The 27,455-nt window shown below is 40.4% G+C and overlaps 2 protein-coding genes across 3 annotated transcripts; one reads left to right on the forward strand and one right to left on the reverse strand.

Annotated features, from left to right (window-relative positions):
* Positions 1–930: 930 nt before the first annotated feature.
* On the reverse strand, positions 931–27,380 carry pi4kab (phosphatidylinositol 4-kinase, catalytic, alpha b). Of its 2 annotated transcripts, XM_037097586.1 has the most exons (55): positions 27,144–27,380; positions 25,969–26,085; positions 25,330–25,423; positions 24,975–25,063; positions 24,816–24,888; positions 24,474–24,733; positions 24,282–24,348; positions 23,716–23,864; positions 23,536–23,601; positions 23,259–23,355; positions 22,976–23,167; positions 22,763–22,863; positions 22,407–22,536; positions 21,272–21,401; positions 21,073–21,168; positions 20,765–20,948; positions 20,070–20,173; positions 19,592–19,760; positions 19,452–19,502; positions 15,591–15,699; positions 14,933–15,069; positions 14,700–14,833; positions 14,508–14,590; positions 14,347–14,417; positions 14,111–14,235; positions 13,931–14,012; positions 13,747–13,830; positions 13,328–13,417; positions 12,925–13,044; positions 11,544–11,558; positions 11,331–11,423; positions 11,087–11,243; positions 10,851–10,978; positions 10,571–10,729; positions 10,237–10,388; positions 10,009–10,116; positions 9,764–9,891; positions 9,074–9,232; positions 8,826–8,905; positions 8,507–8,706; positions 7,995–8,085; positions 7,057–7,224; positions 6,778–6,831; positions 6,550–6,670; positions 6,318–6,447; positions 4,808–4,951; positions 4,643–4,713; positions 4,442–4,551; positions 4,221–4,325; positions 3,954–4,079; positions 3,683–3,803; positions 2,458–2,617; positions 2,288–2,377; positions 2,117–2,200; positions 931–1,998 (listed from the first exon to the last, which is right to left on the reverse strand). In XM_037097586.1, exons 1-55 carry the CDS (start codon positions 27,240–27,242, stop codon positions 1,947–1,949), a joined length of 6,309 nt encoding a protein of 2,102 aa, XP_036953481.1. In that variant the 5' UTR covers positions 27,243–27,380; the 3' UTR covers positions 931–1,946. The 2 variants fall into 2 exon arrangements, with proteins under 2 accessions (XP_036953481.1, XP_036953482.1); XM_037097587.1 differs by lacking the exon at positions 11,544–11,558.
* serpind1 (serpin peptidase inhibitor, clade D (heparin cofactor), member 1) lies at positions 16,002–18,945 on the forward strand. The gene is made up of 7 exons (XM_037097588.1): positions 16,002–16,149; positions 16,335–16,602; positions 16,769–17,412; positions 17,550–17,698; positions 17,798–17,922; positions 18,078–18,222; positions 18,365–18,945. The coding sequence occupies exons 2-7, from the start codon at positions 16,343–16,345 to the stop codon at positions 18,554–18,556; spliced, it is 1,515 nt and encodes a 504-aa protein (XP_036953483.1). The 5' UTR covers positions 16,002–16,149; positions 16,335–16,342; the 3' UTR covers positions 18,557–18,945.
* Positions 27,381–27,455: the final 75 nt, after the last annotated feature.

The following is a 27,455-nucleotide window of genomic DNA, read 5'->3' on the forward strand; positions in this document are numbered from 1 at the left end:
CACAAGTTACGACCAAGCAATCTTCCTTCAGAAATGGTACCCTAAACTAGTTAGGGACATATTGCATATGTATTATCTGCTGCCCTCTGGTGGATCTTAATATACAATACAGCACGTAGGTGCTGAGGAGAAACACAAATTGCACATAATCTGATGTCGCTGGCCGTCATTATTGAACATAAAGGACGCATGAGCAACATGCCTACAAAGAACATACTCTGTTCTTTACTTTCTCTCATGAAAAGACATTTTTGGGCAATAAATTCATGACTGATAATTTTTTCCTTATTTCGTTTATGGCCCCTGTCCCTTATTTTGTATTTTATAATAGTTTATCTGTTTTATTTATACACTATTGTAAAATGAAAGCTCATAAAAATAAAAAAAAAAATAAAAAATACTGGGTCATGTTGATGCCTTCACCTTCAAAGTGTTCTTTATGGTCCAGGCAATACTATGTTAGAGACAAAAAAAACAACTATTAAAAAAATTATCTGTGACCACACTGGCACCTACAGCCTTAGAGTGGCAACGGATAAAACAAGTACATCTTTAGGGTATAGCTAATGGTGCTGTTGCGTGACACTTTTTGCTTCTGGTGTGCATTAACTAATTCAATTTTCTTTGCACAATTAATTAAGATGTGAGATCTAATTGTATGACCCTAACCCTAACCCCCCAAAAAACATATTTGTTTTTGCATTTATTTTAAGTCCTGAGTTATTATGACCCTAACTACAATACACAAATAATGAACACAATATAAACTAGAGCTGAATTTCTGATCTTTATTTATTCCTGTTCCACACATGAAGCCCAGATGTAACTGCAAACTCTGATTGCCAATGTAGCATCATATGTAACAGTGTCTTTAATAATGAAATAGTGACTTTTTAATGGATGACATTAATGAAACCACAGCAAGACAACTTTCTTTAAGTTAATAGACCTTTATTTGATTTCATATCTTATGCATTCTCATTCAAAAGGCATGAAGATAGAAAAGGAGACAGAAAATGGGCCATGGATATAAATATACAAAGAGAGGCCAAATCTTTACAATCAGTAACATTACATAAAGGCTTAAGCTAGCCATATGGACATGGGGCACAGCACTTTGGATTACTAAAATAACTTTCACCAAAAGCGACGTTGGACACAGGCTACATGGTAGTTAACTCTTAGCTTCATGCATCTGCCCAACATTTAAAACTGTGCCTTACCTTCATTCATAAACAACATAAAAGTTGGATTTGTGTACATATTATTTCCCTCCCTTCCATTTGGCAAAGCTAAATTTACAAAACTCAGCCCCAGTATTTACCCAAACTTATGTGCAAAGATTCTCCTGTGGTAAATACAGAAACCCCAAAAATACAGACAGTGTAGCCCATGTCTATACAGTCAGTCACCACTGTTAAATATAAGACGAGTACCATGCTACAGTTCAAAGATATCTGACTGGTCCATTAAAAAGAGAAGCACAGTAGTACAGTCAAGTACGAGATGATGGAATAGGCCACATTGGTCAGAACTGAAACTGGTCTACTTCAGCTACTTCAAGTATCCAATTACATTTCAAACCCCATCTAAAATCAACAGCTTTAAGAACCCACATTCATGAACATTACAAATCATTTAAAATTGGCACAAACTCCGATTAAGCATTCACTGAACGTGCACAGAAGTCGTCAAGATGCTAGTGCAATGTACAATAATAATTAATAACAACAGAATAAATAAAGGAACGTACAAGGAATATAAAGAAAATATGGTTTTAGAGGAGAACGAGAAGCAAAAGCGAACACAGGGAAACAACATCTAACAATCAGTGGAGGAACTGAGCCACAATCGTCAAAGGTGAACATTAACAAAGGCACACGCGCAGAACTCACGCACACACACCATGTACCAGCCAATATATGCACATGCTTAGGCACAGATGTTTAGTATGGGATCTGGTTTTGGTAATACTGGATCATGTCGTAGGTTCTACTCCTGTAAATTAAAAAATAAAAAAACAGAGCAATCAGAACAATGTGAATATTCTGATAATACTAATAATATTAGCAAAACTATGAGAAGAATATGTGAACTGTTGAGGGTTTGTACTGACCTGTTGCTGAGGAAGCAGTTCTGGATGACTTTGATGATGAAGGAAGCTGCATCTTTCTCACTCAAACCAGGGTTGAATCGCTGCCTAGAAATGAGGAGAGAGACGGCAAATGATATTCAGTATACTTGTCTTCTTTAACATCAGCATGCAGTTTTACACAACCACACTCACTTAAGCAGTTTGATGGTCTGCCCCCTGAAGCAGGGCAGGCCTGTGTCCAGCATGAGTGTTACCAAGGACACCACTCCATCCATGTAGGGCCTGATGGACACAAGGAACTTGTGTTAATGTTACATGTTAGCCACCTTTTGAAGCGCAATGAACAACTTCTGCTTTCTCACCTGACAGCCAGGTATCCCCTCACGCACATCTCCATGAACCACTTGAAGGGCGTCGCCTCCATCTTGCCGCCCATGATCATCACCATCTCGTCGGTTAGCTTGATGTCTGGCTCCCAGCCGAGGTTCCCGCCAGGAGAACTTTCGAACATGAAACCAAAGTCTGGCAATGCACACGAACACACACTATAGCTTAGGATTTCTAATTGAATTACTCCAGAACCAACAGCATTGGCCTGGACAATTGATCGATTTTATATCGATATCGTGATATAGGGCTGTATCGTATTGTTATATCATGATACAGCATATGTGTTGACTGTTCTGAACTTACCAGACTGTTCTACTTGATCTAACACTTGCCTTTACCCACTTGGTGGTTACAGTATATCCACATTTCTGATAATTAATGATCAAAAATATTGTTTATATTTTGTGAAAGTGCCTACAGTCATCAATACAATACTGTCACAATATTGATATTGACGTATTTGGTCAAAAATACTGTGATATTTAAATCTATCAAACAATCCTAGGATTTATGAAGTGCTTTTGAGATGTGAAAATGTTGATATATATCTAGTATCGTGACATATCGTGACAAGGGCCATATCGCTGTGGTTGGGAGGGTAACTTTAAAATGTATTCCAATGCAGTTACTAATTACATGTTGAAAAATGTAGTCAGTAATATGTATCACAATATGAAAGTAATGTAACTTGATTAATTTCTATTACTTTTGGATTACTTCAATACCAAACATAAACAAATAATGACTAGAGAAAAAGTAAAAAGATTGCTTTTTTAAAATCTTAATAGTGAATATTCAGTGTCACTCCAGACCAGAGTGACGTGAGACTCGTGAAGTGTATCGTTTTCACTTCTAAAAGTTGTGAAACTTTTTATTTTTACTGAATGTAATCTAATTACATGTTTTTTTCTGTAACTGCCAGAACACAGTTACAAAAATCTTTTTTATCACAATTACATTATCCTGTGATATGTATTCTGTTACTCCCATAGCCTGTATATCAACCAGACCTAGTCTGACACTATCAATAAAAATAGTTAAGTATCAAAATATTTCCAAAAGTTTTATGTTTGAACACAGCTTCCTCCCTTCCATACAGCCATTGGTTTCTATTAGTGTAAATAGATGATAAAAGTTTGTAACATTGTATTACCGTATTACTGTAGCAACACACAGACAAATTCATGAAATACCTACCGATGTGGATGAGGTGGCCCTGGCTGTCCAGCATGATGTTGCCGTTGTGTCTGTCTTTTATCTGCAGCAGGAAGAGCAGCAAGCTGTAAGCTGCCATGCTGCGGATGAAGTTGTACCGTGCCTGAAAAGAGACATGTTGGACAGACTATCAGATTGTTTGTAAGTGAGCAGAGTTAGGGTAAGTAGATGGTATAGATTTGCATTATACTATGTTGCAAAATGTGGCTGATGTAGGTAAAGTCTGTGTAAAGATGTGGTGTTTGGTGTTTACCTTCTGGAACGCTAGTGTGGATTCATCCCCATACTGGTTCCTGAAATAGTCGTACATGCCGAAGTCTGTCTGTCGGCCCAGCTGGTCCCGAGACTTGCAGTCTGGGATGCACTCAATCACTCCACACTGTGGTGGAACATCAGAAAATAGGAAGAGTGAGAGGAGAGGTGGTTTGAGCATCATTGGGGAGAATGTGTTTTCAATATTCTGTAGTTCCCATCCGGAAGTAATATAGAAGAAGACAGAAAATATTTGATAAGGACTTACTCCCGGGGCTGTCGCCACCACTCTGTAAGGAAACACGTAGAGATCCAGGCCCACCAGCTGGAAGATGTTCTTGAACAGGCTGATGATCTGCAGAGCCAGCATGTCCTGTGAACAACAAAGGATGAAAATGGTGAAGAGAGGGAATATAGCGGAAAATATGTAGTCACAATATCATGACATGGATTGGGGGATTGGGAGACTGGGTGTGTAAAAACTGAGACCTGTCTGCAGTCGTCTCCCACTTTAAAGATGGCCGCCTGCCAGCAGATCCTCTTGGCCTCCTCTTCCTCACTCTTGGCCTCATCTACAGAATCTGAGCGACACAGCAGACCTGTGGAGAAGATGTCATGACACATTGTTTATCTGTGCACACATTTAAGAAATAAAATATCTATTTAAGGTGTATCTAGCAATAGAAGCACCTTCTTTTTCCAGCTCACTGACTCCACACCTCCTGACCTTGAACCTGGCCAGGTAGGGAGCTTTGGCAGCGCTAAATGGAGACACAAAGGGATGTAAGGGCACTTTTCAAATGACCCTTCAGTGAACTGTCAAATGTCTTTGTGAAGATGGTTTTGAGGGCCAACCTCTGCATGGGGGTCCCAGACTTGTAGTCTATATCCAAAACTATGGCCTCTGGATTACTGGGAAGATAACAGCCAGGTTGGACTTTGATCTGTGACATGGCTTCCAGACAGGCCCTCTTCCTCTCCTCACCTTTGGGAAAAGGTCTGATGAAGACAAACAAAAACAACTTGAACAAACACTTTCCACGCCTCACTGAGAATATTCTGCATGGGTATCTCACTGATTGACTTCAGAGCACAAGTGACAGTCGGGCTCTGCTGTTATTCACAGAGGGGAGTCACTGGGGGTGGAGAGTAATAGAGTGGAAGCCAGGGGACAGTAGGAGTTTCTCCCCTGGACAGTAGCAATTAGTGTTGAATTGAGAGCTGAGGGGAATTATGTGTGACTCTTGTGGGTTGACAAAACACGCTGTAAGTGGCAGCAGTAATGGGACCTGTCAGAAAACTACAGCGTGTTTCAGACTGGTGCCCAATCAGGGAGACGTTACAGCGACTATTGGCCAAGTAAATGAACAACAAAGGGATTTAGAGAGTAAATCACTGGTGGTACGAGGCAGGGAAAGGAACAAAACATCTTGATCCAGGGGGAAACTTGTTATCACTTCATAAACACCTTGAAGATTACCTACAGTAGAGGGACGTGTTTAACAGAAAAGTTAAACAGTAGTTTTACTTTCAGGCCTCTGGCAAAGATCAGGCTTCAAAAATACTTCTCTTTTCATGAAGTTACCCTGTTGTTATGAGTGTATAACACTGCATCACTCGGAGTGGGACAAAATATTGATTCGGCAATATATCACTTCCTTTTGTGATACATTATAGATGCACCGGCACCAAATATCAATATTTTCTTTTAAAACATGCAGGTGCTGTAAACAGATTGCTAAGAACTGGACTTACCAGAGTCAATACTTCATTGTGGTGTAAACTTCTGTAAACTTAATTTGCACAGTTTGAAAAGATTTTAGTGAGCCATAGTTGTATCCTTCCTTTAAACATGTTAACTCCAGACCGGTTCTGCTCTCCTGCAGCTCAGCCTTCTTCCAGTTTAAAGCTTTTTTATATTGCACCATAGACGCCATGAGTTTTTTGTACATTGTTTCTTTTCAGTTGTATCGCAATTTTCAAATATCGCAGAATCGCTGTATTGTGAAACAACCATTATTGTGGGCAGATATATGAAAGTTTAAGGTGAGGATGAAGCTTAAACACATGTGATAAAGTAGAAAGCAGTAAATAAAAATAAATAAATTAAGGTTATATCTTATGGTGAAGGAACTGAGAAACTAAGAAGGTCTTGTTTATGCCATTTAAATGAAAAAATGTCTGTTTCAATTTATTCCATGTGCCCCAACCAGTCATTGCTCTCCAATGCCATTTAAGCTCAGTTCACATCCCTCAAAAGTTTTGCTGAATCAACGAATGTCAGTGGGACATCCATCTGAACTGTTAGATAACTTTGGGAGAGGCAGCGGCAGTGATGTAAAGAATATTTAATGTGTGTTCATACTTAATAATGGCAGACACGTTGGTGATCTTGTTGAAGAAGTCAAACTCTCTCTGGTAAAAGTCTTTGGCCGGGCCAGACAGAGAGCCGGTGATCTCCTCCACCATCTGCTCCAGCAGCTCGCCAATGTCAGCTGCAGGGAGAGACACTCATGGTGTTTTACATTCAGTGCGATCACGTGTTGCTGATGTGCATGTGTTGACTCAGAAAGAGACAGTAAGAGTTAATATCTCACGGTCTTTCGTGTTTCCTTCCTCGTCCAGGAATATGTTGGTCTTCATGTTCCAGATGAACTGGTGAGCCAGAAGCTGAGACTTCTGAGCGGCCCACAGGATGTACTCCCTCACATAACCCATCTACACCAGGAAAGAAAGAAACAGACAGAGAAAGTTCTGATTATCTAATGATCTGAATGTATGTGGGGCTATCTGCTAACTCAGAATTTTTGATTTTCTGATTTTACCTTATCGTAACGAAGCGCTTGGACAATCTGAGGAATGTAAAACAAAATGGCATCCTAGAAAGAGTGGGAAAAAGATTTTACCACAAGAAAAAAAAGAAATGCAATAACTGTGTTACTGAATACAATAAGTATAAAATAAATAATGTTTGCATCTTTTAGGATTAATGGTGTGAATTATAGACCCCAGGTGTTCAGTACTGTATGCTATTTGAGAAAACAGTGGTCATTTTGTTGCACAAGAAACAAAAACAAATGTGTGTGCTGTAGATGTGAGCGTACAGGAGGAAAGGAACGTAGCACTTTGACCCCATACTGGGCTGTAAGGGGGTGAGGAGGGTACTGGGAGGAGAAGTAGGACAGTCCAGTTGGGGGATCTGCTGGGGCCCAGCACAGGATGTGACTCAGCTCTGGAGAGTCGGCATCAATTGTGTGCCATGTCACGAGAAACTGCAGAAAAAGAAAAAAAGAGAGGGGAAGTAAATTGAGAACTTCCAAGATTTACATTAATACTTCTTAGATGATAGTCATGCATCACTGGATCCATAGCGCTGCATCAAATGTGACAGCAATCTGATGCAAGGTGATGACCTCAAGCCTGATGGTGTGCTAACTAGTCTCCAGAGGAAGCTGTGTTTATTAGTTGCTAAAGTGACTGGAATAACAAGTATGAGATGTTAAGGTGAGGCAGATCATCCGCTAAATTATGGTGGCCTTTGGGGAAGGCCGTGCTCTGCCTCCTCTGCTTCCTCTTTAGACAGGTACAAGGCTCATTAAGAGCTTAGTCAGGTATGACTAAATGAAGAGGACTAGAGGAAGCTGGAGGGAAAGAGATGACTTCAGTAATATGTTAGTATTAAAAACTTTTTTCTCATATTTAATTTATGTTGCATGCTCACAGAAAAGCATTAGTGGGAACCCAAGAAACAAATCAGAGTGGCACTTAGTAGAGCGCACACCTCTGCTAAGGCCCAACAGTCCCCCTTAGTTCATTTAAGCCTAATCAGATATCATTTAAATGCACTAGATCCAAATTTTCATTTAATTTCAGGAAGATCTTAGTAGTATTCCCTGAAAAATTAACAAAGATCTCTCAATGTTAAATTCAGAAAAAGTCACCCCTTTATTTCAGAATAAAAGCACCAAGAAAAAAAAAACTAAAAGAATGGCATACACAGCTGTCATCACTTTGATTTGTGGTGGCAGGCAGAGGAACTCACCTTCACTGCTTCAGGGACATCACAGACAGCAGCCGGATCCATTCGCACCAGGCGAGTCACCTCAGAGACGATAGCTTCAGTGTTTTTAAATCTGAAAAACAAATTAAAAGTGTGCTTGTCTTGCCATAAACTTGCACGCACACATGTATTAACTACAATGTGCATAGATGAGATCACTTTAGTTTCAGTCCTTAATACTGTATGTTAGTAAATATAGAATAATACAGGATAATATAGAGTGCATTAAGCCGGTTAATTTAGGATATTTTCATTCACACAACAATGGTGTGTGATGATGTACTCTGCATCTTTGTTGTCGTTCAAATATCATTTTATTGCTTCTCGCTGCAATAGAGGACACAATGTGCAGAGAGTTATAGATTTTGGCATTTAAGAACCTCCCTTACTGGATTGTTAGGTATACTATTATGGATTTAATTTGTTAAACAAATCTAGTAAACTTTCAGTTCGTCACCTATGAAACTTGGGATATAACGTGTTTCTCCGTGTACCTGGCTGGCAGCTGCAGGGCAAGGTAAGGTGCTATGCTCCAGGAAAGGTTGACGTTGTCCTTCCACTGTTTCTCCGTCAGACTGATGTATTTGGACCTCCAGTTAGCAATGCTGGTCTCCACCGACTGTTCAGTAGCAATGGCGAGCTCCTGGGTGGATAGCGGGTTGTACCATATCGTCAGCCGCTCAATCTCGCTGGCCTAGAGAGAGAGACATACAGGGAATGGGATTCATCATAATTGCCCATTAAGGTGCCAGGTGAAGTTGTAATAATTCAATGATATTTTCTGAGAATTTGATAGTGGTTGTAAAACTGTACCAGCAAAGCCAGTAAAAGAGTCCGGCGTTTCATGTAGTACTTGTGCAGCTGAGAGCCTCTGTTGCTTTTTTTAGATAATCCTGAAACAGTAGAGGAGTAACACATCAGTAAGACATACTGACAAAGAACATTTTATACTAGTGAGGATATATTTCATCTATGAATAAGAAAAAATGGACGTTAAGTTTCACTGTGACCATCTTTACATCATACAGAGTTAAGTCTAACATCCTCTATGTGTGTTTGACCTGATTTCTTGGATATGGTGGACATCCCAGAGGACAGAGGGTAGGTGTTGATCCATCCTTGAGCCACCTGCTGCCTCTGGCCCACAGCAGCATCAAGACTGCTCCGGCTATCTGTCACTGCCACTACAGACAGGCTGTTCACCGACATGTCTTGCGGATCTACACATGGAAAAAAATTACGCATCAATCAAAAATAGTTAAATGTAAAGGCTGAGATACAAACCCTATTTGAAAATGATCATGATTGGGGCTTTTAAGTGAACTATCATGGGAAAATATGCTTCTCTACTTGACAAAGAAGCTTTCTGAAGCATTTATGGACTGTTTTTATACCTTTGACTTCCTTCTCCAACAGAAACAAAAGAGGATATTTTGACCTTCCAGGGAAACAAATGAGCCCAAATGGTATAACCACTACATAACCCTGGCATGTACAGTAAAAGGTCAATGTAATACAACCAATATTATATGTGGGAAAACATTTTATATTTTCAGCTCCAGAGATTTCCCTAAATTACACAAACAAAAAATGCAATTAGCTTTAAAAAACTGCAAAATGGATGAAAATTTGTGCATTAGAAACTTTAAAAAATGCTAAATCATATTCACATATAAATTGTTGTGCTGTGTGAAGCTGATACTTCAGTAATTATAACTGACAGAGGAGACCACTGTTTGTCAGTGCTGTACCTGGGGGAACCAGCTGGCTGGCAGCCAGATACTTCTTGTCAGACTGCAGACTGGCATAGAACTTGATCATTATACTGATGTCTTCTCTCAGCCTCTTATCTGTCTGAGTGGGAAACTTGGGAGCACCACTGTGCAAGGACAGAGATAGCAAAAAAAAGTTAGCAGACAGAAATCATGAAATAACTTTAAAATAGTTTTCATCCTTACCCTAACCCATCCAACAAAACATGTAACATTTTTTCTACCTGAAATAGTCAAAAGCTGTGGAATAGATCTTCTCTCGAAGCACATTTCTGATGGTGGCATTTGTCACAACATCAGCATGAAGGAGAGTCAGACCCAGAGTCAGCAGTCTGAAATTAGGAAAAGTGGTGACAATAGTTTTATCAAACTAAGCATTCATTATTTCTTGCATTATTATTGCATTTAAAAAATTGTAACCAATCTGCCCTTGTAGTCAAGAGACACATTACCTGAATCTTGGGCCAATGGCAGCAACATGTCGGTTCAGGCTGCTTTTGGGTCCTCCAACACACAGAGACAGAGATCTCTGCAAAATGGCCGTGAAAATCTCCACTTGGTCAGCACTGCTGTACTTGGCTATCTCAAACCTCTGCACCAGAAACTAGAAGAAGAATATAGAGAAGGAATATGGCGGTGATTATGTGTAGCGTCACAGTATACTGAATATGAGCATGCTTGATTTAGGCTGGATACTAATATTCAAAATGACTTCAACCGAAAGTATAATTTTGGAGGACAAGTAATAAAGTACGAAGCAGTAGTTTATATCTGCATATCACTGACCTCTATCCAGAGGAAGTGAGGGATGACGTCCGGTGCGCAGGGTGCAGGTTGACTCTCCTCTGAGACAGCCAGAGGACCGGCCTCTACCTTAGCTTTTGAAAACAAACCCATCTTCTGCTCAACTGTCATCTGCCAAGCTCCAGCCATCTCACGCATGAACTAATCACATAGAGTAGAGAAGATATATTTTACAATATACTGTACTGTATCTCACACCACCATACACATCAATGTAACAAACTATTCTTAAGATTTTATAAAGAATGATGGATATACATACTGGCACTTCCACCCCGTTGTGTGCAGCCAGGAGCCATTCCCAGCAGGCGATGGCAGTTTCCATTCCGTGCTCTGTAAACATCTTCAGAGGAGACCAACACAGGTGGTGCAGGAGGAGAGCATCGCAGTCTGACAGACAACATATAGATCATTATTTTTCCATGAATGAATTACAACATAAAAACAAACAGCCACTGTTGCTGAAATTACAAATTCCAGTGAGGAAGAGCTGCTCACTTTTGGTACTTATAAGTAGGGCAGCCATCTTGAACATGGCCTGGGTGAAAGCCTCTGGGTTTTGCCTGTCTAGAGCGCTGGTCATCTGCTGGATCATCAGTTTGTTGAGGTCTGACTGGCTGTGAGTCGCCTCTGAGAACTGGATCATACCAGCCACCTAGGCAGAGCATTAAGAAACAGGCATCAGTCACACTGTATGCACAAAGTCTCTGAAAGTCACATCCCTATCATATCAAGACTTCACCTCTCCTGTGTAGCGGTTGCGCAGGTTGAGTGATGCCATGAAGTTGGAGTAGTCCTTCTTCACACATGCTGGTCTCTCCGTCAGCTGGGTGGTCTGATGAAGAACAGAGTTTAGGGGTCACTTATCCCAATGTAGCTTTACTGTGACACTTTTGGATTTACTAAAGGTATCATGCCTGAGCCCTGTCTCTCTATATTAAGTGTTCAGACCAACCTGAGGGAAAGCAGCCTATATTGGCCACAGTGTGGAGGACAGCAACAGCACAACCAGTTAGCCAAATGGGCAACCAGCCAACCAACCCACCAGTCCATTGCAGGTAAGTAACCAGGTACCCAGCAAATCCGTAAACCAGCCAAGCAACCAGGAAGGGCAGTTCGGTGAAGTTTAACAAAGACAAAATACAACAAAAGAGGCAAATGACAAGACGGATATAGCAGAATGCGAGCCAAAGACCACACAGGAAATGCAAAGCAAGCAAAATAATGTCACACAGACTAGTAAGCATGCACACATGGACAAACAATGCTGTAAACAACTAAACTCCAAGTATTTACAGAAAACATAGAGAAAAAAAATATCAAATACATATATAAATATAAACACAAAACACAAAGGATGCAAAACACCAAAGGCTTTTACAAAGCAACAAAATTGCGCATTTGTTAACTTACCAAGCCATTAATTTTGGACAAATGTTAATAAGCATCAAATCAACAAGCCTGTGAGGCCAACTACAATGGTAGCAAACAGATTTAGTTCGGTTGTGTTTGCTCTATTTTCCAAAAATTGAAAAGGACTGAAAAAACTGATATCGCACTTATTCTGTTGTGGAAATACAGACGGAGCCCAGCTGTTCCTTATCATTTGTCAACAATGTTGATGAAGGCAAAATAAAAAAAGAACATGAAAACCAAAAAAAAAATGGATAAACCGTGATCCTGAAAATACTGATAATTTAAAAAAACTGTGCAATATAAACTTCAGGATCCCATGCAAGATGTCTGAGGTTGTTTTTTAAAAAAAATTGAAATCACTGAGCAACGGCAAATCAAATTTTTTTGTAATCTTACATTTCAGGTGCACAGGTTATTAGTAGATTTGTGCAGAAGTGTGCAGTATTTTCTGTATAAAATAATGAACTAAATTAAACCCATTTGTTTTTACTAAAAGGTTTTTATTGCACATTCAAAACGATTAATGTTAAGAATATGATAAATAGCTGACATTAGATCTCTGGTTGTCTGCTGTATGTAAAAAAACTGTTTCTTCAGAGTGGTCTCCTGCTATATGCCAGGAAATCTATAAAGTGAGTTTGCTTTGTGGTATGGTTGTGTTGAGGTTGTATTTTTGGGACAGTTGTTGGAGACTCCCACAGTGTATAAGTGCCCAAGTATTTTAACACCTTTATCCACACAACTCTTGAGTGTAAAGTCTGCGACTTGTAGTTGTGTCTCTCTAGACTTCTGTAGCTCAGACTATGACCTCACCATGAACTTGGGATGTGTGATTTTGTCTAAATTCAGCCGGCCTTTTATATGAGGAAGGGGATTTGTGTGCAAACTTGCAGGGATGCCTGCACGCCCGTGTGACTCACGCCGAGTGTAGTACTCTGTCTGTTGTAGCCTGCAAAGTGCAGTATGCTTTCCGTGGCCATGGCCAGGCCAGTGTGCTGCGACAGTCCTGACACCCAGTTCTGGTGCTTGTTCAAGTACTCCTGCACAAGAGACAACAGACAGGTGAGATACGTGAGAAAACAGAGAAAGAAGGAAAATAAAGAGTAGTACTAGGGCTTAGGTTAATTATTTTTATGAGTATGTTGGCACCTTAGTGTAAGTAAAAAGCTGTAACATCAAACTTTTACTATCACAAAAGACAACCATTTTTGTTCTAGTTAGCTACAATTAAAATGACCCATTTAACTGAAATCTCCTCATCTTTCTGATGTCACAGAAGAGATCTGTACTCAGAGGAAAAACAAAGGTTAAAAGAAAACTCACCTGTAGATGCGACTTTGTGACCGAAGGGGCCCATTTCATTGCCTCTTTCAGGATCTCACCACATCGAGCAGCAAAGTCCTTCACAATGCTCTACAAGGAGATAAAGATTATGAGTGAAATGCCAAAGGGCTGTATGACAATTTCAATAAAATACACAAAATTCACAACATGTTGAGACTAAGCAGATATCCTTCTTTTTGTTCTTTTATTGAACCTTAGGGCTTAATTAGTTAAACAAATCATGTCATCATCATAAAACAATCTCATAAACATCTATCACAAAGTATAATTTAACTGATAAACAGGTTAAACAATTAAAAAAGAACAAAGACTGTGAAAGAAAGAGGCTCCTATTGCCTTTAAAACCACTACTGTGCTGTCCTCTAGTGGTGATAAGTGTACTAACAGACAAAACTCACCTCTCGGGCCTCATATGTGTCAGGGACAGTGATCCTGTAGGGGGTGTCTGGAATGTCATAATATGGCTGATCTTTGTGGATGTCCTAAATAAACACAAGAGACATTTTTGTACTTGCATTTATCTTAACACTTGTTTCACCGAAGGGATTGTGTTGTTCACAGCAGCCCTCCACTGATACTTACAGCACTTAGTGACAGAGAGAGTGTCTGTAAGATGTCCAACATGGTCTTTAAAACACGACCGCTCCAGAGCAGATGAGGGAATCTATTAGAGGTAAAATGCAGGATACAGGATTTATACTGTTTATATAGTAATGAAAAAGTAATGCATGCAGACAAAGTTCTTGGATTATTGTCACTCACGTCTCGGCCAAACCAGAAAGGTACTTGTCCGCTACTCTGCGGATCCTCTTGTGTGTGTGATTAAAGTTGATCAGTAAGAATTGAGCATGTCGCTCCAATTCCTCCTCATGCTCTTTGGTTTTGGGCTGAAAGAAGAAGATTATTAAGAAGATATTCACTGATATTGAAGAATAAAACATTCAGTCACCAAGATACCAAAGCCTCTTAAGTAGCTGTAGAGTAGTAGAGCTTCCTACCTTCTCAGCCATCATCTGGAGGAAGACGTCAAACACCTTATCGCCAACACAAATGATGCACTGCATCATGCCTGTGAAGACAGAAAAGAGAGTTTGAGAGAAGGAGTTACAACACATGAGTAAAAGTATGGCCAAAAGTGTAACAGGTGTAAAACCCTCACCAGATTTGTCTTTCTGGATGGCTTTGTCTTCAAAGTACCGAAACATGACCTGGAACCTGTCAGGATCGTTGGATCGCAACATCCTGTAAGAGTAGAAGAGAGATATCTAAAAAAATGTAATGATCTAACTTCAGAATATACAAAAACAAACAAAGTATATCAGATATACAGTACAAGTGTGACAAAGCTGACCTCATGTACTCTAGTCTGTAGACTGAGAGCAGGTATGTGGACATGGCGAAGTCTAGCTTGTTAATAAGGGCAGATCCTTCAGGAGGAGGGTCGAGGAGATTGCTGATGGTTGCCCGCAGCTCGCTCAACTCGGCCTGGATGACAGAAATGGACAGTTTGATAGTGACATTAGTTCTGGTGTTTCCGTTTTAAAATAGTTTAAATACCTGCTGCAAAACTTAAATCTGTTCTACCGGCGTGACTGTATCGTTCTTAAGGGCAGAGTTGTATTGCAGTTCAGAACGAAGAGGTTCACCACTGGGAAAGGTGAGAAGCGGAGACTTGGTGGCAATCTCACACACACCTTCGTACCATTCCTCTGGCCAAAGCCCTGAAAGGACAAAACATGTATTAATTGATGTTGGTGGGCTATTTCCTGCTATTTCTAATATCTCTGATTATTTAGATCTGTGAACAACCACCCCAAGTATGTTTTGGTTATATTTGAATCAATATTCATACTAGAAAACATTTGTCTTTAACATATTTAATAAGCCCTTATCACACAGATAAATCATTTCTATTTCCCCTTTTGATGAGAAATAAAACTCCATAAAAAGGTACATCCAGTACATTGTCACTACATCCTCTTGAACCGCCAGGGCAAACAAACAGGACCTATGACCTACAAATGAAGGAAGTGGGCACCTTGACATTCTGAAACTCAAAAACAAGTAACAGCAAAGTTGGAGAACACAACACCAACATTAAACAGGGGCAAAGATGGTATTATCTGGGGAAGCTATTGGATGCTTGACAAAACATGGGAGCGTATCTTTTAAAAGTGCAGAGGTCCAAAACTTTCCACCAAAAAAAACACAGCATAACAATATCAGTTCATCTCTTGCTCACCTGATCCTTCCACAGCAAAACCCATGACCACAGAGTACAACCAGAAGTCCCTGAACAGCTTCTGTAGACGTGGCTTGGCCTCTTTGATTGGTGGAAGTCTTCTGGTCAACTGTGATTTAGTCAACAACATAGGGTGAAAAATGAAGAGACATTAACAATGGTTTACTTAAAGCAACTCATTCTGTTAAAAGTAATACTAAAGGAGTGTTAAAATGCAAATTCCTTCAGTTACAAACGGCTAAACGGCAAACGGCTCTTTTTCAATTGGATCAAAGAGAAGAAAAATAAAGAGATACAACTAATATAAACAAAACACTGCCGTAATAATCTGTCTAAACCACTCACCCTTTAATGTATAATTAACATGAAATCTTCTTACCAGATAAGTTGAATTGCGAAGAGTTAAAGATTTTAGTCAGCCACAGCACTTTTTGGTCTGTTTGATCTGGTCTATTTGTTCAGGAGGAGCCCACATCAAAGTTCAGTTTTGTATTCAATTCTTTGCTCTTAGTCCCACAAACAGAAGCGACACAGCACTTCCTGCCAGCACACAGTGAAGGTAAGATACTTTACAGACTTAAACTGCAGTTAAAGGCATTTTATGTAAAGTCGTTTGAATTTCGAGCAAGTGAAGATATCATTTTTATTCCTACTGACTTTATTAAAACGTAATTTAAAGAGATCTACTAAATCACGTTCAAGTTATTAACTAAGCCATATTTATGTTCATATCCTCTGCCTCAGCCTTCAGGATGTGGGTCATCACCATCATCTCTGTGGCCTGTCTGATGGTCAGTCCATCTCTGGCTGGGATCAAAGAGCTCAGCTCGCACTTCAGTGACCCTCAACCAGACCCCAGAGGCTTTGAAGGGGATGCACTGGATATGGAGGCCATCCCCCTGGAGTTCCACAAAGAAAACACAGTCACTAATGACCTTATTTTTGATGGTTATGAGGATGAAGATTACATTGATTTTGATAAGATCCTGGCTCTAGGCAGCGACGATTACATGTGAGTATGAACTTTTGCTATTTCTGGTGGATTAAAGTAATGACGTAATGAAGAAAAAACTAATTAATTGCATAAGTTTCTTATAAGAAGCTACAGTAAAATGAAATGTGCTTTGAGGATGATTCTACTTTTGAGTGCTTGGTTGATGATTGATGGTATTTTTCAGTGAAGGGGATGAGATTGATGAGATTGCCACACCAGCCCCAGACATCGACATTTTTGCCGAACCATCCGACCCGAAAATTCGTCGTGCCAGACTCCTGCGGCTGTTCCACGGTCGGACTCGCCTCCAGCGCCTTAACATTGTCAATGCCCATTTTGGCTTTAACCTCTATCGAAGTCTTCGTAATGACGTCAACCAGACTGACAACATCCTGCTGGCACCTGCTGGGATCTCCATCGCTATGGGGATGATGTCTTTGGGGGCAGGACCTGGAACCCACGACCAGATCTACAAAGCTCTTGGATTCGCCGAGTTTGTCAATGCTAGCCATCACTATGACAACACAACAGTGCACAAGCTCTTCAGGAAGCTGACACACAGGCTCTTCAGGAGGAACTTTGGTTATACACTACGCTCTGTAAACGATGTCTATGTAAAGAAGGATGTCACGGTGAAAGATGCTTTCCGCGCAGAGACAAAGGCTTTTTATTTTGCAGAGCCACAGTCAGTGGACTTCAGCGACCCTGCCTTTCTAGGAAAGGCCAACCGTCGCATCCTAAAGCTGACCAAAGGTTTGATCAGGGAACCACTCAAGAGTGTCGACCCAAATATGGTGCTGATGCTGCTCAACTACCTGTACTTCAAAGGTGAGTGAGAAACAGGGACACAGTGTCCTCAAACTACTCTCAAATGACACATATGATTTTCATGTTGCAAAATCACAACACACGTCTGCTTTGTTTGGTTATTTCACTCTTGGACTGTCATTTGTTTATTTAAACAGGTGCATGGGAACAGAAATTTCCCAAAGAAATGACTCACTATCGCAACTTCCGAGTAAACGAAAAGACAAATGTTCGTGTGCCCATGATGTCGAACAAGGGGAACTACCTGGCTGCAGCCGACCATGAACTAGACTGTGACATCCTACAGGTGGGTGACCTCACACTGATTTAAATTTGAACACAGATACCAACCCACAAACAAATCAACTGAGCTGCATAATAATTATGCAAACTGTCTTCTTTTAAGCTCCCATACACAGGAAACATCAGCATGCTCATTGCTTTGCCACGGAAGATGACTGGCATGAGGACTTTGGAGCAGGAGATCTCGCCTACTGTTGTAAACAAATGGCTCAAAAACATGACAAACAGGTCAGCAGCAACGAAAGGCTGAGAAAGCACACTGTAAATAACAACAGATTTCAACCCTTTTCAGTGGGAGCTCCTTTAGAGTTTATGGCTTGCCATGTTGAAAATGTTTAGACTAAGTGCCAGAAAGGAAGTGACTTTTCTATGCTTCGCTTCAGGACCCGAGAGGTGGTGTTACCCCGTTTTAAACTGGAGCAGAACTATGACTTGATTGCAAACATGAAGGAGATGGGCCTCACTGACTTGTTCCAGGAGAGTGGAGATTTCTCTGGAATGACCTCAGAAGAAGTTTCCATGAACTGGGTGAGTTAAGACTAATCAGTCACAGTTTTACTGAGAAATATCCAAACTTTTACAAAAGGCAAACATCAAAAAAGATGTTTTATGGACATCTTATCAACTGTAATTAATAATCCTTACAAACTATCTCAATTTCTCTCCCCAGCTGAAGCACCAGGGAACCATCACTGTGAATGAGGAGGGGACAGAGGCTGCTGCTCTGACCCAGGTGGGCTTCATGCCCCTCTCCTCTCAGATCCGCTTCACTGTGGACCATCCCTTCCTCTTTCTGATCTACGAGCACCGCACAGACTGCCTTGTGTTCATGGGCCGAGTGGTCAATCCTGCACAGAGTTAAGCTTGTCAAGAGAGCCCTCCAACAGCTAAACTATACCCTAAAAATTCCCTGTTTTGTTAAAACATTCCAGATTTTAAATAGCTGGGTTGCTGTTATTTCTTTTAATGCGAGATGTAAGATGTGACATCAAATACCAAGTCTTTATGTGTGTGTAGTCTCTAAAAAAACATTTAAACTTCTCCTTAATATTTCTCAAACACTGTGACTCAATGAATGCGTGTTATCTGTCTGTTAATGTTTTATCTTGAGCAGTTAGACTAAAGGAGATGTTCTCAAAACACACATTATATAACTGTCATTACCAAATTTGTATGTAATAACTGCAGAAATACTGTGGAACCATGAATGGTACAAAGGGGGAAAATAAAACATGAAACACTACTACACAAGAGCTGCTGTGAAAATCTTTAAAGTGTTCCATTACCATTTTTCTCAATCATAAAAACACAGTTTAAATAACACATTCTTTTATAATTTATATTATGTACTAATTACTTCAAATGATGTATTATTTCAAATTAATTATCTAAAATGAATTATATTATGTAATTATTTAAATATCTATAAATACATATCAGAAGTATCTATATATACATACATACAAAGACTATTTACAACCAACAAGTAAATAGTAATTAATAATATATTCAAAGAAATCAAGGTTGTCTGATTGTGACATCATGCAGCAGTGAACTGGTGACACAGATGTTTGTACTGCAGCTAACAGGGTAAATATTTGTTGAATGCTAACTAACCACTTAGATTCATGTGAGGCTCTTGTGTAGATCATTTGACTGTGCTTTAGTTTATAAAGTATTTTGACACAAATTCTTGACTTTAATAAGAGGGATCAGTCTGTTGGGGGCCACAGTGTGTGCAGACCTCACATACTCACCACAGCAATCACCGGAATGAGCACTCCAAGATTTCCAGCACTACTTGATGCCTACAGCAGATAAAGAGCCATTAACAATTTAACAACATCGCTCTTATCAATTTCCTGTTGTGTTTAGATTCATGCATTTAAGCACGTACCTTCAGCGCTGGTCCTTTGTCGGAGGCCCTTTCGCTGGCTCTCTTTCCTTCCAGGCCCAGTTGGACAAACAGCTCTAAAAGGTTCACCATCAGCTCGTCCACGAGTTGCTCCCCCTGCAGGTTGGCTGCGATGTTGGCCAGTGCATTTATCACTGCCAGAGAGCAGTGCCTTAAGGATGGAAGAGGGGACAATTAAACACAGGTATAATAAACATAGACATAAATGCAGATAAGCACAATGTATTTAGTATAGCTGTTTATTTTTAAACTTTTACTTATCAAAAAGAACACAACACATAGATTTAACACAAATCAGGGGAGCGTACATTACAATCAATTTACTGCTGACTATTTGGAGCAGTGAGCAAAGAGCATCAACTATTAATGTATCTTCCAACTACATTTCCTGCTTCAACACGACAGCTTTCCTCTAACGCAACTGTACTGTTCTGTGAACAGGGTAAGAGCAGATGCTGACCTGTAGCCCTGATCTCTGTAGTCTTTGGTAGCTGAGTAGACCACTGAACTGGCCTTCACGCTGATCTGCTGGAACAGGTTCCACACCTCCTGGTAGATGTATTGCTACAAGACAGACGGATGGACAGAGACGAGTCAGGGATAAGACTACTTTTTTGTTCTCCATTTTTGTTGGTTAATCTAATTCTTACTTAGTACTTAAACATCTCAGAATCAAAATCCCATTGTCAGAGATAACATGAGCAGATGTGTAAGATCTGTATCAGGACTGAGGGAGGTATTTTGTAAGTGATCTGTTTCTGCTGTTAAAGGTCAGATCCGCTTCCAGTTAATTACAGTCTGTCGCACTCTGGGTACACTGTGATGTCAAAAGCACCCCATTATACGCCAGTGGAGTGTGAATTAGCACCTTTATTTTAACCGCACTGTACTGAGCAAGTAAACAGAAGCCAGCAGATGTCCAGTAATCACAGCGTGTCAGCCCCTCTGGGTTTAAACAGATTGCACAGCTTCCATTAAAGCCTCAGTAATAAAAGAACCAGTCCTTTACAACACCATTTCGATCAAATAAATCTGGATACCATATACCATTTTTTTACACATTTAAACGATCCCCTGGTGATTCCCATTCAGCTATAAATGTATGAAATAATGGAGGCCAGATGTTAAGATGCATTGTTGTATCTGTGAACTCACATTTCCTGTAATGACCATGCAGCCCAGCTGATCGATGATGAGGACATCGAGCTGTGATGGAGGCAGGCAGAACTTTTGTTGAAGGATTTGTAGGATGTGCTCCATGACTTTCGGAGTGTCTCTGAGAGCGACTGCAATGTGGCCAAGTGCTCGGATGGTGTGATCTGGGATCAGATGGGCGTCCCTGGCAGAGAGACAAGTTTTATTTTTACCGTAGCTATTCATCAGTGTCAAGGACCTGAAAATGTTCACAGTGAGTGCAAAAGCACAATAGAGATTTTATTAGTCCAACCAGAAATGCCGCTCACTTGTCATTCTCCTGTGAAATGTACAGACGGTTGGACAGACTGGCCAGAAATGCCTCCACTATCACATGGTCCATGGTCAGACCAGCTTTCAGACATCTGAGAGATAAGAAATGCACATAACCATGAACAATAAAAGATTTTAAAAGAATACTCAAAAATCTTATTTTCTCATCACAGCTGTGCCATGTGTTTGTTTTACCTGCATATGTTATCAATGGAAATGTCTCTGAGCTGCTCGTACATGGACGGCTGGTCTTTCCTGTTTGACAGGAGGTTGAAGGTAGACTGAGAGTGCTCATTGGTCACATTTATCCGAATCTCTCCTGTACCTGAATAAGAGAAAACACACAAACATTAACACAGAATTAATTAATTATCAATGATTAAATTTTAAATCTATGATTATTTTAAAACATCGTGACAACAAATGATCCTGCACAGAAAAGAAACAAATGCTGATTGTAGTTCCAAGTCTGAGGAGCCTATTATCTTCTATAAACTAACAAATTAGCAGCAAATCTATGAAAAAGCAGCATGCTGCGACGGACAACATAGATAAATCAGTAACGTAAATTACATTCCCAATCGTCTGTATTTGGTGTAGCTCATCACTGAACACTCTGCTCAAATCAATAGTGGACGGGAGCTTGATGTAACAATGACACTGTTATTGACGGTATATTTGTCACTGTATCATCAGCCACAGCACTCTGTCCCATTTACTCTGGGCTCTGATCATTTGTGCTGCCTTTGGAAAAAGAAAGTTCCTGGTGGATGAACTGTATGTAAATTAAAATTTGTTCTTGCACACTACTTTCAGTCAGGGATTACAGGTAGACCTCAGCCAATTTATAGAAACAGATATCCGCCATGAATCAGAGTCCAAAATTGCAAACGACCTTTCTGTGAGGACTTGCAGCATTCCTCAGATCAAATTAAAACTACCTTTGCAAAACACCCTGAAGAAAATGTCCTTAAAACGAGCAACAGTATACATATTAGAGCAAAATACTCCCTGATGATGAGAATGGGAGTTTAAAGTCCAGTGGTGTATGTAAAGTAATTTGTATATTTAAGTCTGCAACCACTGACTTTGTATTTCATTTGTTTTTATTTGTATACAGATCTCATGCTTTTCAATTTGCCTAACATACACTGTTACTGAAGTTTGTGTTGTTTAGTGGTGCTCCATCAAAGTGTTTTAGTTGTGACTTACCAAGAGACTAAAGATGAAATAAGCTTTAAAAAAAATCAAAATTCTACATAAAATGGAAATATATATGTTTCTTATTGCACATCCTCTCTTACAGATAAAATAAAGTAAATATCTGTACCTGTGCTGTACTGGCTGTGATACTTGTAGAGTTTTATAAGAACAGGGGAAGGTACGACCAGGAAATCCCTAAGAGAGGTTGTAGTAGAGTGAGCAACTACTGGAAACCTCTCACACAGACGACCAAGGCCCTGAAGCAGAGGGTGGGAGGACAATAAGACAGTTCAATTTTAGTAACTCATAATAGAAATTCATGATATGCATCACAGGTCTCGGTCAGCTGCCTCAACTACTGAATCACCAGGATACCTGACCCTTAATTGTTTTCAGTTGGTAATAATAATTTTTGAGGAAGAATCCCATGAATCCCAAGTGTCTTGTCTAACATTTCACTTTTATTCAAACACATTCTTATACCTGTAGGCAGCAGATGAGCAAAGGCATGTGAGCGATGATGACTTTACTAGAGGTTTTCGACTGCAGCTTCTCTGACAGTTTGGTGCACAAGTTCTCAGCTCCTGAAAAAAAAAAGAAAACAGATGGAACCAGAACAAATAGAAACAATCAATATCCCTATGATTATGACATCTGAACACACAGCTGTGCTCACGCTCTGCTACAATTGATTACCTTGCTCATCTTTGACGGCCCACACCATGAGGTCTACGCATGCAGCGTTGGCTTGGCAACGCAGCTTGAGGGGGCTCTGTTCCCCCAGCAACCCCCCCGTGTCATGAAGTACCCGCTGCAGCTCCGACTGACTGCTGCTGAACTGTTCCAGTACAAAGTCGTGCACCTCTCGTACAAACGCGGGCTGCAAGGCTGAGAAAAATAGAGAAGGCATTCAAATTTGTATTATACAAAGTACAACAATAACTGCAGATAAATTAACCCGCTATTTATGATGCTTTACCTTTCATGTAGTACAGTGTGTCCCGCAGCATTTTGAACACACACACATAGAGAGGGTCACTGAAGGTTTTGTAACAGAGGTTGATTCCAGGATTAGACTGAACAAAACAGAAGAGACAATAATAGAGAATATTATTTAACTGATATTGGCATACATTTTAAATTACAATGTTTTGTACAGACCCGCGACCCTGCAGAGGATTAAGCGGCGTACATATAATGTACAGATAATGGATGGATGGATGGATGTTTTGTACAGACTGTGGTTATACTGTTACCTCTGTCACTTCTGTCATGGTGTCGTCCAGAGTTTTCAAAAAAGAGTCAGAAACAAACTTCTTCACCTGTAAATCGACAATGTGCACAGCGAACGTTTAAGATGCAATATACTGAAGATATACAGGATGATAGACAACATAGCAGGCAGAAATTGGTAAACAGATAGTGGGCTATTGTACCATGCTAAGGAGCTGCCGCAGCAGATCAACAGGCACTTCCACCTCGTTTTCTCCAGCACCCAAGAAGAGAGGGGACATTGAGAAACTGGAGCTGACTGTAGAGAAATAGTAGTCAGGATCTACTGTGCTGCTGTCTGGGAGGTATGCACCTGAAATGAAGGACACCAGACATGAACAATCCCGACAAGTTGGATAGCAAATGACTGGCAGTGGATAACATCTAAAGTTTTGGGTAGCTGAAATTTGTTCATACGATCAAAGACAACTGAGGTTGATGGAAATAGCTCAGATAAATCTAAGTTTGGCCACAAACAGCAAACTTCCTGCTCTGCTAACAATTTTAACAGTTGGTGCACTCCTTTATTATAACAGATTGGGAGATATGCCCCAATAAATGTCACTTATTCAGATTACATACAAGTGCAGATAAGCACCATGCAAGCACCTAGTGGTTGTTACATAATGTTAATGGCTGACAGCGATAAGCTCGGATGAGTTCCCAGAATCCAGGTTTAGACTGGTAAACACAGATGTAATCAAAGCAGCTTGCTTTTCTTAAGTTTTACCTTCAAAGTAATGTGGGCCAGGTCCTGTAGGAGAGCAGGGTGAGTGGCCTCCTGGATCTGTGCAGGCCTGTGGGACAGCACATTACAGTTCTTTGACCACTAACCAAACATAACTATACTATGTTTCTGACAATAAATTCACAAAGCATGCGAGTAAAGTCACCAGCCAGCTCTATCACAACATACACACACCTGTGAAGGATCAAGGTTGGTCCCGGTACTTCTGCGCAGAGTGTCACTTTGGCACACTGTAAGCAGTGAGGATGGCAGAATAGAACGAAAGTCATTGAAGGACCTGCGCCGCACTCCCTCCGTTTCCTCTGTGACGCAGCGGGCCTGAGGCGAGTCTTTGGGGAACAACTTGGACAGCAAAGCCTCGTCTGTGTTGCTGTAGCGGCCAAATGCTCGAGTCATGCCGAGCAGGCTGGGGACAACGTACCTGCACAGGTAGACTAGAGGACAGAGAGCTTCTATGAAACTTTTGGGAGGACTGTTGTTATGTACTTTGTTGCCTTTGTGTGTGTGTGTGTATACCTTTATCATGATTATCAGGTGTTTGGCACATATCCTGAAATGCCTGCATGACCTCCATGATTGTGTTCAAGATCTGGAAGAGAGAGAAGTGATAACTTTGCATTGCAGCAGTGCATCCTCACCCAAGAATTATAGTTTATTACAACTTTTTAAGCTGACCTCTTGTCGGGAGTCTGGGTCCCTCTGAGCCACATCTGCCAATAGAGTCACTAAACAGAAGCTGAAGTTTTCTGCAACTGGAAGAAAATCTAAAAAGCAGAAAATGACCAACACTTACATGTGCAGCAATAAAAAGAATGATAAGATGATTTTGTACTAAAGAAAATGTATAAACAACGAAAAATGCACAATGATGACATTTTATGAATAGATATGAATACCATCTAAATACTTCTTGGGTTACTAATGAAAATAAATAAGAATGACGCAAAAAAACTACTTACTGCACTGTAAGAGGCAGTGAATACAGACCATTGTTAAACAAAAGGCCCCACTGTAAGAGGATTGTTCTTACCCTTTCCTTTCTTTCCTGAGCTCTCTTCGATCCATTGGACCCGTGGCAGCCCTCTCAATAGGCTGAGCAAGTAGGAAACAAGTATGTCTTTGTGCTGCCGGAGTGAAGCAAATCATTAAAAACCACAAACAACTGCACTTGTCGGCGCAGAGCAGCACTTTTGTAAGCCGTACTGATGAAAAAAAGTGTGGTGCACTGTTAATTTCAACACTGACTGAAAAATCTGAGTCAAAGAAAATATATCAAACATGAACCTAACGCTGAAAAGTGAAGCATCCGTCTCTACTTAATCAGAAAGCTCAGGAAGCATTAAACATTGTGTCTCAGGGTGATTAGGTCAAAGGCTTACGCGGCCAGCTGCATGTCTAATCACCAGCTTAATCAGATTATGAGAATAAGCTTATCATAGTGATATACGTGGAGTCCTTTGAGAGACTGATGGCAAAAGCAAAGTAATAGCGTTAGCATAATAATAATATAATTCTAAATATATCCTGCCACAGCATCCCTGCGTAATAAAGATCTGACTCATCATCCATTAATTGCCAGGACATCTTGAATATCTACACGTGTGATGTTGAGATGCGCCCACTGAGTTAAAACGGTGTAACAGTTCGATTTTCACTCATCGCCACCCACCTGTAAACCAGATTCTACCAGAAAAACAGCCAGCGCAATGACTGCATCCCTGCGACGCACATCTAGAGTGAAAACACCACGGACCTCCACTGGACACATACATTGTAGCTTCTGGACCTGAGAGAGAGAGAGAGAAAAAAAGGGCTGTCTGCATTTAGATACAGCATTAGAAAACATGACACATTTAGCACACATCTAATCATATGGTGTTGCAGTTTTGCAATAAAATACCCGTTTGAGAGTGACTGTATATTCCATTATGGAGTTTGTGTCTTTGTTAAAGTTATACCAGTAATATCAGGAAACTGAACTGTTGGTTTTGTACATGCATCATAGTTAAGCTCACTGGTCCACAGTTACACACTGTATTTACATTTGTAAGTTCATTTTTGTTACTGGTTTGTGTTCTGCTACACTATCCATCTATCTCCTGGCTAACGATGAACAAAAATGTGACTGTATATTGCTATCAAGGTGTGAACTATAGCTAATGTATTGATACCCAGCATAACAATGTCATCATGATACTGGTAGATATTATATTTACTGTAGTGCAAGGCACCATAGCTCAAAACATTCCCACTACAACACAATCCATACTAAAATATCAATACTCAGTGACAGGGTGTTGATGAATGCTTCAATATTATGCTGTATATTTTATTTGATTCCACCAAATCAACTTTTTTTCCAAAATCGCTGATCTTCCTGTATTGGCCGAAAAAAAAAAAAAAAGAAAAAAAAAAGAAAAAAACTTTTATTGAGACATGACCATCTTTGCAACAGGTAAGTAATGTCTGTCAAGTTAAACAGAACACACTGTTTACCTTCCTCTATCATCTGTCGCTCCTGACCATGTAAACCTGTTTGACTGCAGTGCTCATAAAGCCTGACTGTGATGCAGTAACTGGCACCACACAAGCAGCTACGCCACATGTTTCTGCACTGCTCTTTTCTTTTATTACATGCAAAATACTGTCGAGGAGACCCAAATCTACAAACTACAGAAGCGTTCACACCTGTCAAATGTTAACCTGACTGACAAGTCAGTGCTCAGAATAAGCCAACGACTGTGCGGAAGAGGAGCTACACCCTCATTCAACCCTGTTGCTTAGCGTTAGCTAATGAATACAAATGTGTCTTTACGGAGCTCACTCGGTTTACTCCTTCCTCACCTTTTCGACCGGTGCGGGACGGTGAGCGGCTAACGAGCGAGCCAGCGACAGGACTGTGTTGAAATAAAAGCCTCTCGTTCCACCTCCTATGACAGACATGTTTACCCTCACTTCAAATGAGCTCAGCGAGCAGTGGAAACAAGTGAGCAGCGGCAACTGGCGCTGACAACGCCGCAGTACGGCAACTTAGCAGGGACAATTCTATCGTGGGCATGTATTTATTTCAGTTGGCTTGTATTTGGCCATAAAATACTATTTTAACTATAGTTACGGGTAAAGGAGACACCCTGACATGTAATTTCCTAATTTAGT

Source organism: Acanthopagrus latus, chromosome 5, assembly GCF_904848185.1.
Source record: "Acanthopagrus latus isolate v.2019 chromosome 5, fAcaLat1.1, whole genome shotgun sequence".
Lineage (NCBI taxonomy): Eukaryota > Metazoa > Chordata > Actinopteri > Spariformes > Sparidae > Acanthopagrus > Acanthopagrus latus.

What these genes read in the sequence shown, in the direction of transcription:
- serpind1 (XM_037097588.1), top strand. Translation starts at nt 16,343, where the DNA reads ATGTGGGTCATCACCATCATCTCTGTGGCCTGTCTGATGGTCAGTCCA. An exon ending in CAACTACCTGTACTTCAAAG is followed by an intron (nt 17,413 to 17,549) that starts GTGAGTGAGAAA and finishes TTATTTAAACAG; the next exon opens with GTGCATGGGAACAGAAATTT. An exon ending in AAGAAGTTTCCATGAACTGG is followed by an intron (nt 18,223 to 18,364) that starts GTGAGTTAAGAC and finishes TTCTCTCCCCAG; the next exon opens with CTGAAGCACCAGGGAACCAT.
- pi4kab (XM_037097586.1), bottom strand. Translation starts at nt 27,242, where the DNA reads ATGTCTGTCATAGGAGGTGGAACGAGAGGCTTTTATTTCAACACAGTC. An exon ending in GTCCCGCACCGGTCGAAAAG is followed by an intron (nt 26,086 to 27,143) that starts GTGAGGAAGGAG and finishes TCTCTCTCTCAG; the next exon opens with GTCCAGAAGCTACAATGTAT. An exon ending in GGGCCACCTCATCCACATCG is followed by an intron (nt 2,618 to 3,682) that starts GTAGGTATTTCA and finishes GTGCATTGCCAG; the next exon opens with ACTTTGGTTTCATGTTCGAA.